Raw genomic sequence first — 18,886 nt, forward strand, 5'->3', positions numbered from 1 at the left:
TGAGGGATCGGAGGTCACGGGCATTCAATGTTTGTTTTCGGGTTTGCCGTTTACGTGCAGTGATTTCTACAGATTCTCTGAATCTTTTGATGATATTACAGAACTTAGATGGTGAAATCCCTAAATTTCTTGCAATAGCTCGTTGAGAAATGTTGTTCTTAAACTCTTGGACAATTTGCTCACGCATCTGTTCACAAAGTGGTGAGCCTAGACCCATCCTATTTTGTGAATGACTGAGCATTTCATGAAAGCTGCTTTTATACCCAATCATGGCACTCTCTTGTTCCCAATTAGCCTGTTCACCTGTGGGATGTTCCAAATAAGTGTTTGATGAGCATTCCTCAACTTTCTCAGTCTTTTTTGCCACTTGTGCCGGCTTGTTTGAAACATGTTGCAGGCATCATATCCCAAATGAACACATATTTGCAAAAAAATAACAGTTTACCAGTTCGAACATTAAATATCTTGTCTTTGCAGTCTATTCAATTGAATATTAGTTGAAAAGGATTTACAAATCATTGTATTCTGTTTTTAGTTACCATTTACACAACGTGCCAACTTCACTGGTGTTGGGGTGTGTACATTTTTCATATGACACATGGCTTCAGTTTAAATGTCTAAAGGGGAATGGAAAGGTTAGGTTTTCGTCTTTTGTTGTATCTCACCTGTGATTTCTTTATCCTGAGGTCAGCTGAGGCTCTCTCATCCGTGTTGGTCTCAAGCTGGTGTTCAATGCCTAATGGAAAATGTGTGTATATATGAGCGCACACACACAGAAACACACACGCACACACACACACACACACACACACACCCACACACACACACACACACACACACACACACACACACACACACACACACAATCAAACAGACTTTTCCACAAGTAACATGTAAAAACTAAAAGGGTGAAACGGTACATGCATTTGCAATATGATATTTCATTGATACAGTACTGAAGCGTACTGATTTCCCCCACAGTATGAATCAAAAGTAAGCGACAAGAAGTGTTTTTCGTGTCACACATCTACTCAATAATCAGTACAATGCGGTCCAACCCTTCCCGTAGCATGAATCACGGTTCGTGATAAATCCAAGGAAAATTCAGTGCATAAAAACGCTGTTTGGGCACACTTTGCTGTCCCTTTCCCATACCTTATTCACCTTTTGCCCTGCTGTCTGAGGCAGAGCCAATCGGTGGCCACGATACTGAACAACGTGATCTGATTGGTTTGGTCTCAGCAAGTAGCCCATACAATAGCAATATCGACTTTTTTATTATGCTTGAAAATGCTTACTTCAGGAGTAATGAATTGTAGAATTTTGCTTTAAAAAATAAAATGAAGTTTTTTTATATATGAATATATATGAATAAACAAATATCCATCCCTTCCATCCATTTCCTACCGCTTATTCCCTTTTGGGGTCGCGGGGGGCGCTGGCGCCTATCTCAGCTACAATCAGGCGGAAGGCGGTGTACACCCTGGACAAGTCGCCACCTCATCACAGTAAACAAATATATAATATATATATATGAATATTTATATATATGTATATATATGTGTGTATATATATATGTGTGTATATATATATATATATATATATATATATATATTTATATATATATATACATTTATATATATATATATATATATATATATACATATATACATATATATATATATATATATATATATGTATATATGTATATATATATATATATATATATATATATATATATATATGTATATATATATATATATATATATATATATATATATATATATATATATATATATATATATATATATATATATATATATATATATATATATATACGTTAGGTCAGGAAAAAAAGCCTGTTTCGCAGGTTTCCCTGCTCCTCAGGGGATTTATAAGATCTCATCGAGAGAATACCAAGAGTGTGCAAAGCCGTAATCAGAGCAAAGGGTGGCTAGAATATAAACTAGAATATAAAACATGTTTTCGGTTATTCCATTATTTTTGTTAAGTACATAACTCCAGTAATAATCTACAATGTAAATAGTCATGAAAATAAAGAAAACGCATTGAATGAGGACGTGTATCCAAACTTTTGGCCTGTACTGTATATATATATGTATATATATATATATATATATATATATATATATATATATATATATATATATATATATTCATTAAGTCAGGAAAATAAACATGGAGGCTATTTATTCCGGACAAGCCTGCTTCACAGGTTTCCCTGCTCATCAGGGGTGTTTATTCCTAATTATTAGTATTTTTTTATTATTATTATTAGAAATAAACACCCCTGACGAGCAGGAAAAGGCTTGTAAAGGCTTGTAGGGATGAAATAGCCTCGGTGTTTTTTTCCAACACAAAAGATTGTTGCTAAAATAGGCACCAGGGAACCCAAAAGGCAATAAGCGGTAGAAAATGGATGGAAAAGCCAGTCAGTTTTATCTTTTGCATTGTGCTTCCTTTCTTTTCTTGCAATTAACCAATTTGTGACCTTAAAACTTAGGCACAAATTGTGTCATACTTATGGTTGGTCATGCTCAATTGATCCATTTTTTTTTCAACCACAAAATTAGTATCCTGTGTAAGCCATTCTTTGTTATTTTTGTTTTCAAAAATATATTTTTTCAGTCGAAAAAAACACGATATAACTACTTACTTTTAAGTTTGTTTCTGGCATTGTTGGCTGACTTCTTGATGGTGTTGGTGACTGCTTCCAGGTCGTCCTGAGTTTCTGTGAAAATTGGGATATCATAAAACAGAATAGGCAAAGTTGACAGTTCTCTAAATTATCTCATTCATATACAGACCAGAAATTGTGACTTTGAGCATGTGTGTGCGTGCGTGCATAAATGCGTAAAAAGTTGTGACGAAAAAAAGAATGTAGTATTTGAGATTAAAGTGTGATGCATCACTTACAACATCATTACAATGGTTTCAAAATATTTAAATACAATATATCTTAAGGTTATCAAGAAAAGACCATTTGGACGCGATCAAATATGCAGTTTTTGCTGAACTACTAAGTACTTCCAGTGTGATTAGTCTGCCTCATGTCCTCCATCATACAACTACAATCAGTGAGTAAATTAAATATCTCGATTGTTTTCATACGTTTTTCATTATCTTGTATTTGTTCATATGAACTTTTTTATCCTCACTGTCATAGAGGACGTTTAACACTTAAGATAACCAATTTTAAGTCAAAAGATGGTGGATATAAATCTATCTAAATGAGGGTTGTCCCAAAAAGTAAGGTTTTTTCGAATTGACAGTGTGTCGGTTTTAGAATTGCTCCCCCTCTTGTCAACATATGAAATAACATGTGTGTGTACAAATTTGAAGTGCTCCTCCTCTGGCCAACATATGTAACAACAAGTGTGTGTAAGAAATTGAAATGCGCCCCCTTGACCAAAATGTATTACAAAAATTTAATAAATATGTATCTGGAGACATACTGTAATAACTTGAAGTAAATAATGAAGATTAAAAACCAAATAAAAACAAAACATTTTTTTAAAAATCTCTAAAAGCAGTTTTTTTCTCACAATGTGTTGACTTTTTTCTTATAAAATTGTGAAGAATTTCTCATATTCCTACTGTTACTCTAATACTGCAATATTTTCTCATAAAATTATCAGTTTTTAATGCGAAATGGTGACATTTGTCGTATAAAATTCTGACTTTTATTAAAATCTTGTCAATTTTTGTGTTCTTGTAAAATAGTTAATTTTTTGAGTAAAATGATGAAGTTTGTCATCATTTTGCCAAGTAAAATTCTGATTGTTATCATATTATTGCCAACATTTTAAAGTGTTCTTATAAAATTGTGACTTTTGTTGAGGAAAATGATGACTCTTTCATAAATTATTAATCCTTTCTTTTAAAACTGCGACTGTTATTGAGTAAAATTCCAACTCTTATCATAATATTGCACAAATGTTCAGTTTTTCTTAGGGTGGTCCTAAGAGGTATAGTTATCCAGAAGGTGACAAATATGATACAGTGTGTGTGTGTGTGTGTGTGAGTGTGTGTGCGTGTGTGTGTGTGTGTGTGTGTGTGTGTGTGTGTGTGTGTGTGTGTGTGTGTGTGTGTGTGTGTGTGTGTGTGTGTGTGTGTGTGTTTGCGTGTGTGTGTGTGTGTGTGTGTGTGTTCTGGCAATGCTTACTTAATGGAGACATCGCTCTGTTTACACAGTCACCTTCAGGGACCTCTGACGGTATGGGGACAAAAAACCAGGAGTGGCAAGCATTGAAGTACTATGTGTAACTGCCCTACGGCCTACAAAAGGAGATTGCAGGTAAAATAGTAGTTTAAGAGATAATCAGCAAAACTGGTTAAGGAGAACAGTTTTTTATGTTCTTTATATTCAATGTTGTTAAAAATAAGAAGTAAAAATAAAAGTTTAAATGAGTTTGTATTTTATTTGTATGGTTTTAGGCAGTGGTTCTCAACCTTTTTTCAGTGATGTACCCCCTGTGAACATTTTTAAATTCAAGTACGCCCTAATGAGAGCAAAGCCTTTTTGGTTGAAAAAAAGAGATAAAGAAGTAAAATACAGAACTATGTCATCAGTTTCTGATTTATTAAATTGTATAACAGTACAAAATATTGCTCATTTGTAGTGGTCTTTCTTGAACTATTTGGAAAAAAACACATAAAAATAACTAAAAACTTGTTGAAAAATAAACAAGTGATTCAATTCTAGATAAAGATTTCTACACATAGAAGTAATCATCAACTTAAAGTGCCCTCTTTGGGGATTGTAATAGAGATCCATCTGGATTCATGAACTTAATTCTAAACATTTCTTCACAAAAAAGAAATCTTTAACATCAATATTTATGTCCACAAAAAATCGAGCTGTCAACACTGAATATTGCATTGTTGCATTTCTTTTCACATACATTCATATTTTGTTGAAGTATTATTGTTATTCATATTTTTCTGAAGTATTATTCAATAAATATATTTATAAAGGATTTTTGAATTGTTGCTATTTTTAGAATATTTTTGAAACATCTCACGTACCCCTTGGCATACCTTCAAGTACCCCCAGGGGTACGCGTACCCCCATTTGAGAACCACTGCTTTAAGGTAAGATCTATTGATCCCACAACAGGGAAATTTAGGTTACTTTGTTTACGTGTTTAAAAAATGTTGGTAAAAGAAAAAATTGATTTTGGTGAAAAGTGAAACATTTGTAATCCTGGCATTAATAGTACTTTGATTCTGTATGGTATCAATCCTTAGTTAAAACTAATTTATTTTTCCAAAAACAAAATCTGGTTTAGTGTTCCTTAGGGTGACATTTTCATACAGCATGATTATAAAACAGTATTACCTTAAAGTATGATTCACATTCAGAATTTTCCATCCTTCTATATATGGTAGTTGGAGTTGCAGACTACTCTATTAATGCTAAATAGCAGTTTTCAGTAATGTCACAGAAGATGCAGGATTTGCTTTAACATTTAAGCGGTGAAACTTCCTATAAGAGGACAACTGTAATGCTGTGTTCTGAGGATCATGTCATATTTTTTTTAAAATGGTCCTCAGTAGTCACGTACAAATTTGTGTGAATTATGCAAAAATATTTATTTTGGTTACCATGAACCATATTCTTTTTCCCCAGGGTCCCCAGTAAGAATGATCAGCACATTACTTCATCAATCCAGAGATTTAAAGACGTGTATGAGCGAACTGGGCAGTGGCCATTTCACCTCATTTTTTTTTATGCCCCCACAACCTGTAGAAAGGGTGGTCCCCACAAGTGATGATCAAAAAATTGGTCCCTATTCCAAAAGATAACGTGTGTGTGTGTGTGTGTGTGTGTGTGTGTGTGTGTGCGTGTGTGTGTGTGTGTGTGTGTGCGTGCGTGCGTGCGTGCGTGCGTGTGTGGGCGCGTGCGTGCGTGTGTGTGTGTGTGATTACTCTGGTCAGATGTGGGGGCGGACAAGATTGTTGAGTAGAGTTTTTTAATTTCTGTTATACTCTCATCAATCTTATCGATACTGGAGCGGATGTCCTCGATCTAAAACACAAACAAACACAGTGAGTCAATAAATAAAATAATGATAATAATACTATTTACTATTATTATTTTATTATTTTTCAAAATAAGATTGAGTGAAGACAAAACCCATCCAACCTGGGCAAAGAAATCATCCATGAAAGATACATTTTCCATAGGAATCTCAATATCATCGCCCCCAGCATCACTGGTCTGTTAAACAACACACAAACACATTAACAATCAAGTCAGCGTTTCAACGAAAAACAATTTATAACTGAAACAGATTCACATCAGGAATATGCAGGTATTATCTTGGGCACTGGCAAAGACACCCCTCAGTGTCCAGATGAGTTTGTTGAGTTTATTTTCAGTTTATTTGTTTATAAAGCACATTTAAAAACAACCCCAGTTTCTAACACAGAAGGATGAATATAATACCATATTAAAATATACCTTAAAGGACTACTGAAATGAGATTTTCTTATTTAAACGGGGATAACAGGTCCATTCTATGTGTCATACTTGATCATTTTGCGATATTGCCATATTTTTGCTGAAAGGATTTAGTAGAGAACATCCACGATAAAGTTCGCAACTTTTGGTCGCTAATAGAAAAGCCCTGCCTATACCAGAAGTATGTGCGCGTGCGTCACGTGTTGCAGGGCTCCACACATATTCACATTCTTTTTAATGGGAGCCACCAGCAGTAAGAGCAATTCGGACCAAGAAAGCGACAATTTCCCCATTAATTTGAGCGAGGATGAAAGATTTATGAATAAGAATATTGATAGTGAAGGACTAGAAAAAAAAAAAAAAAGCGACGGGTCCGGACAGATGTAATTAGACACATTTACTAGGATAATTCTGGAAGATCCCTTGTCTGCTTATTGTTTTAATAATGTTTTAGTGAGATTTTAATGATTGTAAAGACATACCTCGAGGTCGGATGGCTGTGGTGAACATGAAGTGTCTCAGAGAGAAGCCGATTAGCCAAGCTCACAGCTGCCTTTCAAACAGCTGCTGCAGGACGACGAATAATCCAATGTTTTCTCCGGTAAGATATATATCACAATTTCCCCATCCAAAAACAGGCTGGTTAACGTGGAGAAAACATGTTCGCTTGACCGCTCTGTGTTAAAGCGTCACAACAAACAAAGAAACACCGGCTGTGTCTCGGTGCTAAAGACAGCTGCAATCCACCGCTTTCCACCAATAGCATTGTTCTTTATAGTCTCCATTATTAAATGAACAAATTGCAAAAGATTCAGCAACACAGATGTCCAAAATACTGTGTAATTACGCCATGAACGGAGATAACCTCTAGCCGTGTTTGGTGCAGCGCTAATATTTCCTTACAGTCCGAGACATCACGCATACACGTCATCAGTCCGCGACCTTTTCAACAATTTAGTAAACTAAAAAGGCCGTATTGGCTTGTGTTGCAATGTTAATATTTCATCATTGATATATAAACTATCAGACTGCGTGGTCGGTAGTAGTGGGTTTCAGTAGGCCTTTAAAAGAAGTGCAAAATATATCACCTACACTACTAAAATGTAATAAATAAATACAAAATGTATAAAACAGGAAATTAAATAAAAAACGACCAGGATAGCCTACCTAGCTGGATTTGAACGCCGGGGAGAAAAATATGTTTTTAACCTAGATTTCAATTGGCTCAGAGACTGGGAAAATCTAATGCAGTGGTTTGATTGATTGAGTTAAACTTTTATTAGTAGATTGCACAGTATAGTACATTTTCCGTACAATTGACCACTAAATGGTAACACCCGAGTAAGTTTTTCAACTTGTTTAAGTCGTTAATCAATTCATGGTGACAGAGTCAAGGCCCGCGAATGAATGATCTATTTCCCCTGGGATGATATTTGATTAGTATTAGAACCGGCCCGCAGGCCACAGCCACCTGCTGCTGTTTTGCATGAACCAATACTCCATTCCCCACAATGCAACGGTAGCCCGCGAACTCACTGCAGCGCCGCAAGTGGACCACAGCTTCATTATTCATCAGCATTCAGGGCAGATGTCAACTTTCAGCAACCCCCCCTCCCTAATAATGGCTACATGTAAGGTGGACGGTGAGAACAGAGGGTTTCAAGCCAGGTGGGAGGCAGGGTACATATTCACGGAGGTACAAAGTGTGGAGGAAGTGTGGCTGTAATGAAAGAATGTACCATATGTCCCAGCAAGAAATCTGCGTTCAAAAGACTCTGGCTTATTAGTGATTCCTAAAGCCCAAAAAAAGTCTGCGGGCTATAGAGCGTTTTCCGTTCGGGCTCCAGTACTCATCTACCTCAGTAGAAGCATTTAAGTCTCACCTTAAAACTCATTTGTATTCTCTAGCCTTTAAATAGACCTCCTTTTTAGACCAGTTGATCTGCCGCTTCTTTTCTTTTTCTCCTCTGTCCCCCCCTCCCTTGTGGAGGGGGTCCGGTCCGATGACCATGGATGAAGTACTGGCTGTCCAGAGTCGGGACCCAGGATGGGCCGCTCGCCTGTGTATCGGTTGGGGACATCTCTACGCTGCTGATCCGCCTCTGCTTGGGATGGTTTCCTGTGGACGGGACTCTCGCTGCTGTCTTGGATCCGCTTTGAATTGAACTCTCGCGGCTGTGTTGGAGCCACTATGGATTGAACTTTCACAGTATCATGTTAGACCTGCTCGACATCCATTGCTTTCGGTCCCCTAGAGGGGGGGTGGGGGGGTGGGGGGTCGGGGGGGGGGGGGGGTCCTCTCCAAGTTTCTCATAGTCATCATTGTCACTGGTGTCCCACTGGGTGTGAATTCTCCCTGCCCACTGGGTGTGAGTTTTCCTTGACCGTATATGGGTTCTTTAGAGGATGTCGTAGTGGTTTGTACAGTCATTTGAGACATTTGTGATTTAGGGCTATATAAATAAACATTGATTGATTGAAAGAATATAATCTAAGAAGGCAACAAGAAACGTCTAAAAAACACAAAGACAAGAATATGGACACGGAACAAAGGCTACAGAAGGTGGAAGAATTAAAACAAGGTCTTAAGTCCCGGCAGGCTCTGTTCAAAAAAGCCACATCACAAAGCCATGGTGTCGTTTTGATAACTGACACCATGTTTAATTATAATTGTAATATTTCAATGATGGTAAAAGAATGTGTTGTGGCAGTATGTGATTTCCCCAATGTGGTTTATGGAAACATTCGGTTGCTTTTCCAAACATTTTGAATGAACTGGCAACGAATCAGCCTTTTCATATAAAGCAATAAAGGAAGGGAACGACCTCACAACAAACTTGAAAAGTCTAACAATTGAAGTTAAACAGTGGCTTTGGAGCAATCAAAGCTGTTCACACGCTCACTAAGGTGGGCAGTATGTTTGACACATCAACTTAATGTGTATTATTTTTATCCATGAGAGCATTTCTGTTGTAAATTGTGAGAATATGAGTGTGAATGTTGTCTGTCTGTCTGTGTTGGCCCTGTGATGAGGTGGTGACTTGTCCAGGGTGTACGCCGCCATACGCCCGAATGCAGCTGAAATAGGCTCCAGCACCCCCCGCGACCCCAAAAAAAGGGACAAGCGGTAAAAAAATGGATGGATGGATGGAATTGTGAGGTGTGTCTGTTAAAATCATGGTTGTTTGTACAAATGATGACAGATGTGAACAAGAGCATGTATTGTCTTTGTGTGATGATGTAAATGAGGTGTGGTTGTATTGTATATTAAGTATGTGTCAATGAAAGGGCATTTTATGACTTGGGACAAGCAGTAGAAAATGGATGGATGGATTACTTTTCTTAATTTGATTACATGCTGTAGTATGATTTTACTGTCATAATTTTATTGCATGATTTTTGTATCCCTTTTGTATCCCATTTTTGTAACACTTTCACAGTATCATGTTAGACCCGCTCGACATCCATTGCTTTCCTCCTTTCCAAGGTTCTTATAGTCATCATTGTCACCGACGTCCCACTGGGTCATTATTGTCACCGATGTCCCACTGGGTTTGAGTTTTCCTTGCCCTTATGTGGGCCTACCGAGGATGTCGTGGTGGTTTGTGCAGCCCTTTGAGACACTAGTGATTTAGGGCTATATAAGTAAACATTGATTGATTGATTGATCCCTTTAATTTAGGTAGCCAAAGACTGCAGATGGAAATTAGCTTTTTTTTCTTCTTTTTTTTTTTTACTTAAATTCATATGTGCAGCTCTAGTCATTGTTGATTTAGGCTGCACATTGGAGTAACAGAAAAAAAAAAGGAGTTATTCGCTTTCATAAAAACATTATTATAATGATATTATGATATGATAAATGGGTCCCAAAACTATTTGATAAAGTTGTTATTAAATATTTTTTGGTCCCATTTGCTTTTAACAAAATAAGTCAAGTATTGTGAGTGTATTTTACCTTTCTTTATTTGTATCTGAAGCAGCAATAGCTATCCTCCATGAAAACCTACTTTGTATGATCGCATTAATTTGGTCTTAAAGTCCAGTTTAGAGAAGTATTTCATCTTGAATACTGTATACGATCCTCCATATTGTCGGAAACATTCATTAAATTAAATTTTATTCCAAGAAATAAACAATACTTTTGCATCTGACAAAAAACACCCACAAACGCTGGCTTACTCCAATAAAAAGTCCATGTTTGTTATATACACAGTTTAAAAAAAAGAAAATATAAAAATGCTGGCTTCCGCTGGAGAGACCTGTGTCTGCTAGCTTGTGCGCCCCCCACTTCTCCAATTGTGGCGAGTCAGAGTACTGCTGAGGCATTGAACTGCAAGTTTACAATAGATCACCCTCTATCTTGAGGCAGAAGTACTTGCTGCCTCAAGACCTGCCTTTTCCACGTGGCAATAAGCATGCGCCCCTCGCACGCACGCCCAATGCACACTGTGGTACCTGTGGAGGCACCGCCTATGTCTGCCTCACTTTTCATCAGCTGCATTGTTTTGATCCGGAAACCTGGAATTTCCGCGATTTTGACCATGAAAATTATCAAAATATACAGGAATCACACCAAAATCACATACAAAGCATAAACCAAAAGACAAATATTAAAATTCATTTTATTTTATTACTTTGTTTTGGAACATCTCATGGTTAAGCCACCTGTTTTGCAGGTGAGGCACTGCCTTACTTGCCTCCCCTGACAGCACGTCACTGTTACAATCAAGTGAAACGCAACAAAAATGCGACAAACAGTGAAATATGAACGCAAAGAATAAAAAATAAACCCACCTACAATCTGATACATCAGATATTTGCTGAATTTCCTCCAGGTATCAATAAAGTACTTTCTATTCTATTCTATACATCACTAAGCTTTAGAACTTTATTGTAAAAATCTCCTTCCGTGTCTGTGGAAACGCTTCCCGCCCACATTGCTTGGTGCCTCGTCTGAGCTGCTGTGATGTAGATGACCCTAGTAACTAATTAGATGACCATAGTAACTAATTAGATGACCATAGTAACTAATTAGATTACCATAGTGACTAGCATATCATCCATAAGCGCAGATTACTGAACATCATAATGGCAGCTACAGTTTCCACCTTAAAGATCAAAAAAAAAATATTTGGGAAAGTCCGGAGGGCCAGATTGAAAAGCTCAACGGGCCGCATGTGGCCCCCGGGCCTTAATTTGCCCAGGTCTGATTTAGCTACTATATTTAGGTAACTTACACAAAAAAAAAAAAAGAACGATAGATATCAAACATATTGTGATATATTCCTAATACACTGCTTTTTAACATTTACAAAATGTCTTGTACCCTTTTTCACGGCTCCTTAAATGAGATATTGTAAAACCCCGTTTCCATATGAGTTGGGAAATTGTGTTGGATGTAAATATAAACGGAATATGAGAGTGGATCATTTTTAACCCATGTTCAGTTGAATATGCTACAAAGACAACATATTTGATGTTAAAACTGATAAACACCTTTTTTTTTGTTGTTGCAAATAATCATTAACTTTAGAAATGGATGCCAGCAACACGTAACAAAGAAGTTGGGAATGGTGGCAATAAATACTGATAAAGTTAAGGAATGCTCATCAAACACTTATTTGGAACATCCCACAGGTGTGCAGGCTAATTGGGAACAGGTGGGTGCCATGATTGGGTATAAAAGCAGCTTCCATAAAATGCTAAGTAATTCACAAACAAGGATGGGGTCAGGGTCAACAATTTGTAAGCAAATTGTCGAACAGTTTTAGAACAACATTTCTCAACAAGCTATTGCAAGGAATATAGGGATTTTACCCACTACGGTCCGTAAAATCATCAAAAGGTTCAGAGAATCTGGAGAAATCACTGCACGTAAGCGATCATATTAAGAACCTTTGATCCCTCAGGCGGTACTGAAGAAAAAAACCGACATCGGTGTGTAAAGGGGACGGCGTGGCGCAGTGGAAGAGTGGCCGTGCGCAACCCGAGGGTCCCTGGTTCAAATCCCACCTAGTACCAACCTCGTCACGTCCGTTGTGTCCTGAGCAAGACACTTCACCCTTGCTCCTGATGGGTGCTGGTTGGCGCCTTGCGTGGCAGCTCCCTCCATCAGTGTGTGAATGTGTGTGTGAATGGGTAAATGTGGAAGTAGTGTCAAAGCGCTTTGAGTACCTTGAAGGTAGAAAAGCGCTATACAAGTACAACCCATTTATCATTTATTTATTTTAAAGGATATCACCACATGGGCTCAGGAACACTTCAGAAAACCACTGTCAGTAACTACAGTTGGTCACTACATCTGTAAGTGCAAGTTAAAACTCTACTATGCAAAGCAAAAGCCATTTATCAACAACACACAGGAACGCTGCCGGCTTCTTTGGGCCCGAGCTCATCTAAAATGGACTGATGCAAAGTGGAAAAGTGTTCTGTGGTCTGACGAGTCCACATTTCAAATTATATTTGGAAACTGTGGACATGGTGTCCTCCGGAACAAAGAGGAAAATAACCATCCGGATTGTTATAGGCACAAAGTTCAAAAGCCAGCATCTGTGATGGTATGGGGGTGTATTAGTGCCCAAGGCATGGGTAACTTACACATCTGTGAAGGCACCGTTAATGCTGAATGGTCCATACAGGCTTTGGAGCAACATATGTTGTCATCCAAGCAACCTTATCATGGACGCCCCTGCTTATTTCAGCAAGACAATGCCAAGCCACGTGTTACAACAGCGTGGCTTCGTAGTAAAAGAGTGCGGGTACTTTCCTGGCCCGCCTGCAGTCCAGACATGTCCCCCATTGAAAATGTGTGGCGCATTATGAAGCGTAAAATACGACAAGACCCCGGACTGTTCAACAACTTAAGCTATACATCAGGCACGAATGGTGAAGAATTCCACTTTCAAAGCTTCAACAATTAGTTTACTCCATTCCCAAACGTTTATTGAGTGTTGTTGAAAGAAAAGGTGATGTAACACAGTGGTGAACATGCCCTTTCCCAACTACTTTGGCACATGTTGCAGCCACGAAATTCTAAGTTAATTATTATTTGCAAAAAAAATAAAAGTTTTTGAGTTTGAACATCAACTATCTTGTCTTTGTAGTGCATTCAATTGAATATGGGTTGAAAAGGATTTGCAAATAATTGTATTCTGTTCATATTTACATCCAACACAATTTCCCAACTCATATGGAAACAGGGTTTGTAGAAGCAATTACCATTAATTGATTAACGTGGACCCCGACTTAAACAAGTTGAAAAACTTATTCGGGTGTTACCATTTACTGGTCAATTTTACCAAATATGTACTGTATTGTGCAATCTACTAATAAAAGTTTCAATCAATCAATCAAATTTTATAAAACATACATATTGATCAAGGCTAATTTGCATACAATCATGTTGTCTTGCATAAAAGATGGTGAATTACTCGGTCAATAGTTGTTGAATGCAAATCATCAGAAGGCCCACGGAGGCTTCTAGCAAGCAGGTCATTCATAAAATAGAAGCAAAATATTGCCTACCTCCTTGAGCTGGGCGAGTCGGTCCTTCATCTTGACAAATCTGTAGCTGCAAAGTAATTAAAAAAAAAAACAAGAAAGCTATTTACATGTAAAGTGGGAAAAACAAGTATTATAATGCTGGAGCCTACAAAAATAAACTGAGTAGCAAGGAGGCTGATGAATATTCTTCTCTTGTCTCAACTCTATCAAGTGTTCAAAGGGTCAACAAACCCGACCAGTGTTTTTAAATAAGATATCAAAGGAAAATTAACGTTAGTTAATTTGCTTCTTTCTAATGGCACAATTGTGGCCAATCTAACCTGAGGTCTCCTAAACCTCTATCCTTAGTGCAGATTAGTGCAGATTAGTGCAGTAGTTAGGATGATAAACCTCTCTCTCCCCCACCCTGTTCAAATCCAGCCTATAGGCTTTGCAATCTAAATAATTGTTCTGCTTACAAACTATTGGGAAATTGGAATAATACTACTTTATACATTCTACAGTCAATGACTGTATTTTATACAATACTCCCGTCAAATATGCAGAAAACTAGTAGAAGATAGTAGTACTATTTTACAAAGGCTACAGTAGTACACCCCTCACATGTGTATTATATCTTCTAAAGCAGGGGTGTCAAACCCGTTTTAGATGGGGGGGCCACATGGAGAAAAATCTACTCCCAAATGGGCCGGACTGGTAAAATCACGGCACGATAACTTAAAAATAAAGACAAATTCCGATTGTTTTCTTTGTTTAAAAGTGGTAAAAGCACATTCTGAAAATGTACAAATCATAATGTTGTTGGGTTTTTTTTTACACTTACATGTTGCGGTTAATAGTATTCAGAATCAGAACTACTTAAATAATCACCGAGGGGAAATTAAAATGTTCAGCACAATCCCATTCAAGATCAGACAAACATTACAGGGAGACAGAACAGGATCGCTGATGGGTCTGCCAACTTCCGGCGGCCCTTACAAGAAAGGTGAGATACAGGTAAAAAATAGGGGGGTCCAGACTGAGGCCAAGGGAAAAAAGACCTCATAGCCATAGCACACATCCCTCTTACATATGCATAAGAGGGAAACATCAAAGAACACAAAGAACATTAAAGACATTAAAATAGCAGCGCTGATGCAACCAGCCACTTCTACATACAGCTATGAATAAAAAGTAAAAGAAACATATACACTGTTGTGGTCTATCTTTATTTGTCGTTATTTATATTTTCTGAATAAATGATGTGATAATGTTCATCAGTCAACTCCTTGGTGTTAATTTTCAACATATAAAGATAAAAAAATAATATGAAAATATAATTACAGGATAATATTTATGTAGTTTGCTCATTTTCCTCAATTGATATACAAACCCCGTTTCCATATGAGTTTGGAAATTGTGTTAGATGTAAATATAAACGGAATACAATGATTTGCAAATCCTTTTCAACCCATATTCAGTAGAATATGCTACAAAGACAACATATTTGATGTTCAAACTGATGAACATTTTTTTTGTTGTTGCAAATAATCATTAACTTTAGAATTGATGCCAGCAACACGTGACAAAGAAGTTAGGAAAGGTGGCAATAAATACTGGGATGCTCATCAAACACTTATTTGGAACATCCCACAGGTGTGCAGGCTAATTAGGAACAGGTGGGTGCCATGATTGGGTATTAAAACCGCTTTTCAAAAAAATGCTCAGTCTTTCAAAAGAAAGGACGGGGCGAGGTGAGCAAATAGTCAAACAGTTTAAGAACAACGTTTCTCAAAGTGCAATTGCAAGAAATTTAGGGATTTCAACATCAGCGGTCCATAATATCATCAAAAGGTTCAGAGAATCTGGAGAAATCCCTCCACGTAAGCGGCATGGCCGGAAACCAACACTGAATGACCATGACCTTCGATCCTTCAGATGGCACTGTATCAAAAATGACATCAATATCTAAAGTATATCACCACATGGGCTCAGGAACACTTCAGAAAACCACTGTCACTAAACACAGTTTGTCGCTACATCTGTAAGTGCAAGTTAAAGCTCTACGATGCAAAGCAAAAGCCATTTATCAACAACATCCAGAAACGCCGCCGGCTTCTCTGGGCCCAAGATCATCCAAGATGGACTGATGCAAAGTGGAAAAGTGTTCTGTGGTCTGACGAGTCCACATTTCAAATTATATTTGGAAACTGTGGACGTGGTGTCCTCCGGAATAAAGAGGAAAATAACCATCCGGATTGTTACAGGCACAAAGTTCAAAAGCCAGCATCTGTGATGGTAAGGGGGTGCATTAGTGCCCAAGGCATGGGTAACTTACGCATCTGTGAAGGCACCATTTTGGAACAATATATGCTGCCATCTAAGCACCGTCTTTTTCATGGACGCCCCTGCTTATTTCAGCAAGACAATGCCAAGTCACATTCAGCACGTGTTACAACAGATTCAAGATTGTTTTATTGTCATATGCACAGTTAAACAGACAGTTTGCCGTACAATGAAAATCTTACTTTGCTAGTCCACCCTTCAATAAGTCACAAAGTACTTAGCTAAAATTTAAAAAAATTAAAAAGTAAAAAGAAAAATGTTATATACAAGGCACAGTAAGTAACATAACATTATTGCACATCCTATTTGACAGTCAACAGTATAAATATGGAGGTGACCTTGGGTCACAGCAGCAGTAAAAAGTGTCTTTAGTGAACAAAGGCGAAAAGTGTCTACAGTGATGGCTCACAGTTCTGGGGTGGTCATGGTAACTGTCTTTTGTTCAAAACGGGGGAAGGGGGGTGAGCTAGCATTCACAGGTTAGCATTCACAAGCCTGATGGCCTGTGGGTAGAAACTGTGTCAGTCTCGTAGTCCTGCATTTCAGGCCCCTGTATCGTCTGCCTGATGGTAGGAGGCTGGAGCTGAACCAAGAATTGATTAACGTGGACTTAAACAAGTTGAAAAACTTATTCGGGTGTTACCATTTAGTGGTCAATTGTACGGAATATGTACTGAACTGTACAATCTACTAATACAAGTATCAATCAATCAAAAAAGAGACTGTTCAGGGGTGTGTACTGTCCTTTATGATGTTGTGTGCTTTCCTGTTGGCCCTGGTAGTGTACATGTCCTGTAGTGGCTTCGTAAAAAAAGAGTTTGGGTACTTTCCTGGCCCGCCTGCAGTCCAAACCTGTCTCATATCGAAAATGTGTGGCGCATTATGAAGCGTAAAATACAACAGCAAAGACCCCGCCCGGACTGTTGAACGACTGAAGCTCTACATAAAACAAGAATGGGAAATAATTCCACTTTAAAAGCTTGAACAATTAGTTCCCTCAGTTCCCAAACGTTTATTGAGTGTTGTTAAAAGAAAAGGTGATGTAACACAGTGGTGAACATGCCCTTTCCCAACTACTTTGGCATGTATTGCAGCCATGAAATACCAAGTTAATTATTTGCAAAAAAATCAAGTTTATGAGTTTGAACAGCAAATATCTTGTCTTTGTAGTGCATTCAATTGAATATGGGTTGAAAAGGATTTGCAAATCATTGTATTCCGTTTATATTTACATCTAACACAATTTCCCAACTCATATGGAAATGGGGTTTGTACTAACATCATGTGGTTTATGTTTTTTTACATATGCAGCACCATCTAACAAGATACAAAGAATTGCTATCGCGACATCTAGTGGACACATTTAGAACGGTAGGTTCTTTCATTCAAAAATTTCGGCCCATTTTTATACTTAGCGAACTTATCCCACGGGCCGTATGTTTGACATCCCTGTTCTAAAGGAACAATACTATAGAAATATTTTTAGCCTAGTCAGTGTGCAGCTTGCATAGTATTATTGACGTACTATCCACTGAAGTTTTATCCGCCTTTTCCATACATTGATTTTGTTTTGCCGTGCATGGCAGCCGTCCTAGTGGCTCCTTGGAACATTTTTTAAAAAATGTTTGAAAATGGAAAAAGATGGGTTAAAAGCAAATTTTTTGTTTTAGTATGTTTTTTATTTGAGGACAAACATGACACAAACCTTCCTAATTGTTATAAAGCCCATTGTTTGATATGTTTTGTGTGTATGCTTCTCTGACAAGAGTGTTTGGTGAACTTCCTTTTGTCCTAAAAATTTGGGTGGTTCTTGAACCCACCACAGTTTGTTTACATGTAAAATCTTCCACTCCTTCTTTGTCTCATTTTGTCCACCAAACTTTTTATGCTGTGTGTAAATACTCAAAAGTGCGCTTTGTAGATGTTTTTGACTTGTTGGAGTGCTAATTGGGAATATTTGGTCAGTGCATGACTGCAAGCTAATAAATGCTAACATGCTATTTAGACATATAGAATAGGGTGGAATAGAATAGAATAGAAAGTGCTTTATTGATCCCTAGGGGAAAATCAGCGCCACAGTTCGCTCACAATAAACAATAAAAATAATAAATAATACATAACATATATTATATATATAATTTATGAATAATATAAAGATATTCTACATATATATATATATATATATATATATATATATATATATATATATATATACATATATATATATATGGGAACGACGTGGCAAAGTTGGGAGTGTGGCTGTGCCAGCAATCTGAGGGTTACTGTCTCAATCTCCACCTTATACCATCCTAGTTACGTCCGTTGTGTCCTTGAGCAAGACACTTAAGTTAGGGCCGTGCATGGCAACTCCCGCCATCAGTGTGTGAATGTGTGTTTGTGAATGGGTGAATGTGGAAATAGTGTCAAAGCGCTTTGAGTTCCTTAAGAAAAAGTAGAAAAGCGCTATACAAGTACAACCCATTTACCAAGTACTATATATATACATATATATATATATATATATATATATATATATATATATATATATATATATATATATATATATATATA

At 37.4% G+C, this 18,886-nt stretch overlaps 1 protein-coding gene across 1 annotated transcript in view; it reads right to left on the reverse strand.

The window, feature by feature from the left end:
* The window catches only part of LOC133538941 (syntaxin-3-like), a 34,104-nt gene extending 19,773 nt beyond the window's left edge, over positions 1–14,331 (reverse strand). The window contains exons 1-5 of the mRNA XM_061880883.1: positions 14,012–14,331; positions 6,170–6,244; positions 5,953–6,052; positions 2,678–2,752; positions 666–736 (exon numbers count right to left, since the gene is read on the reverse strand). Of these exons, the coding sequence (XP_061736867.1) occupies positions 666–736; positions 2,678–2,752; positions 5,953–6,052; positions 6,170–6,244; positions 14,012–14,041 (351 nt within the window). The 5' untranslated portion in view covers positions 14,042–14,331. The remainder of the gene's footprint in view (positions 1–665; positions 737–2,677; positions 2,753–5,952; positions 6,053–6,169; positions 6,245–14,011) is intronic.
* Positions 14,332–18,886: the final 4,555 nt, after the last annotated feature.

Source organism: Nerophis ophidion, linkage group LG20 (assembly GCF_033978795.1).
Source record: "Nerophis ophidion isolate RoL-2023_Sa linkage group LG20, RoL_Noph_v1.0, whole genome shotgun sequence".
Classification (NCBI taxonomy): domain Eukaryota; kingdom Metazoa; phylum Chordata; class Actinopteri; order Syngnathiformes; family Syngnathidae; genus Nerophis; species Nerophis ophidion.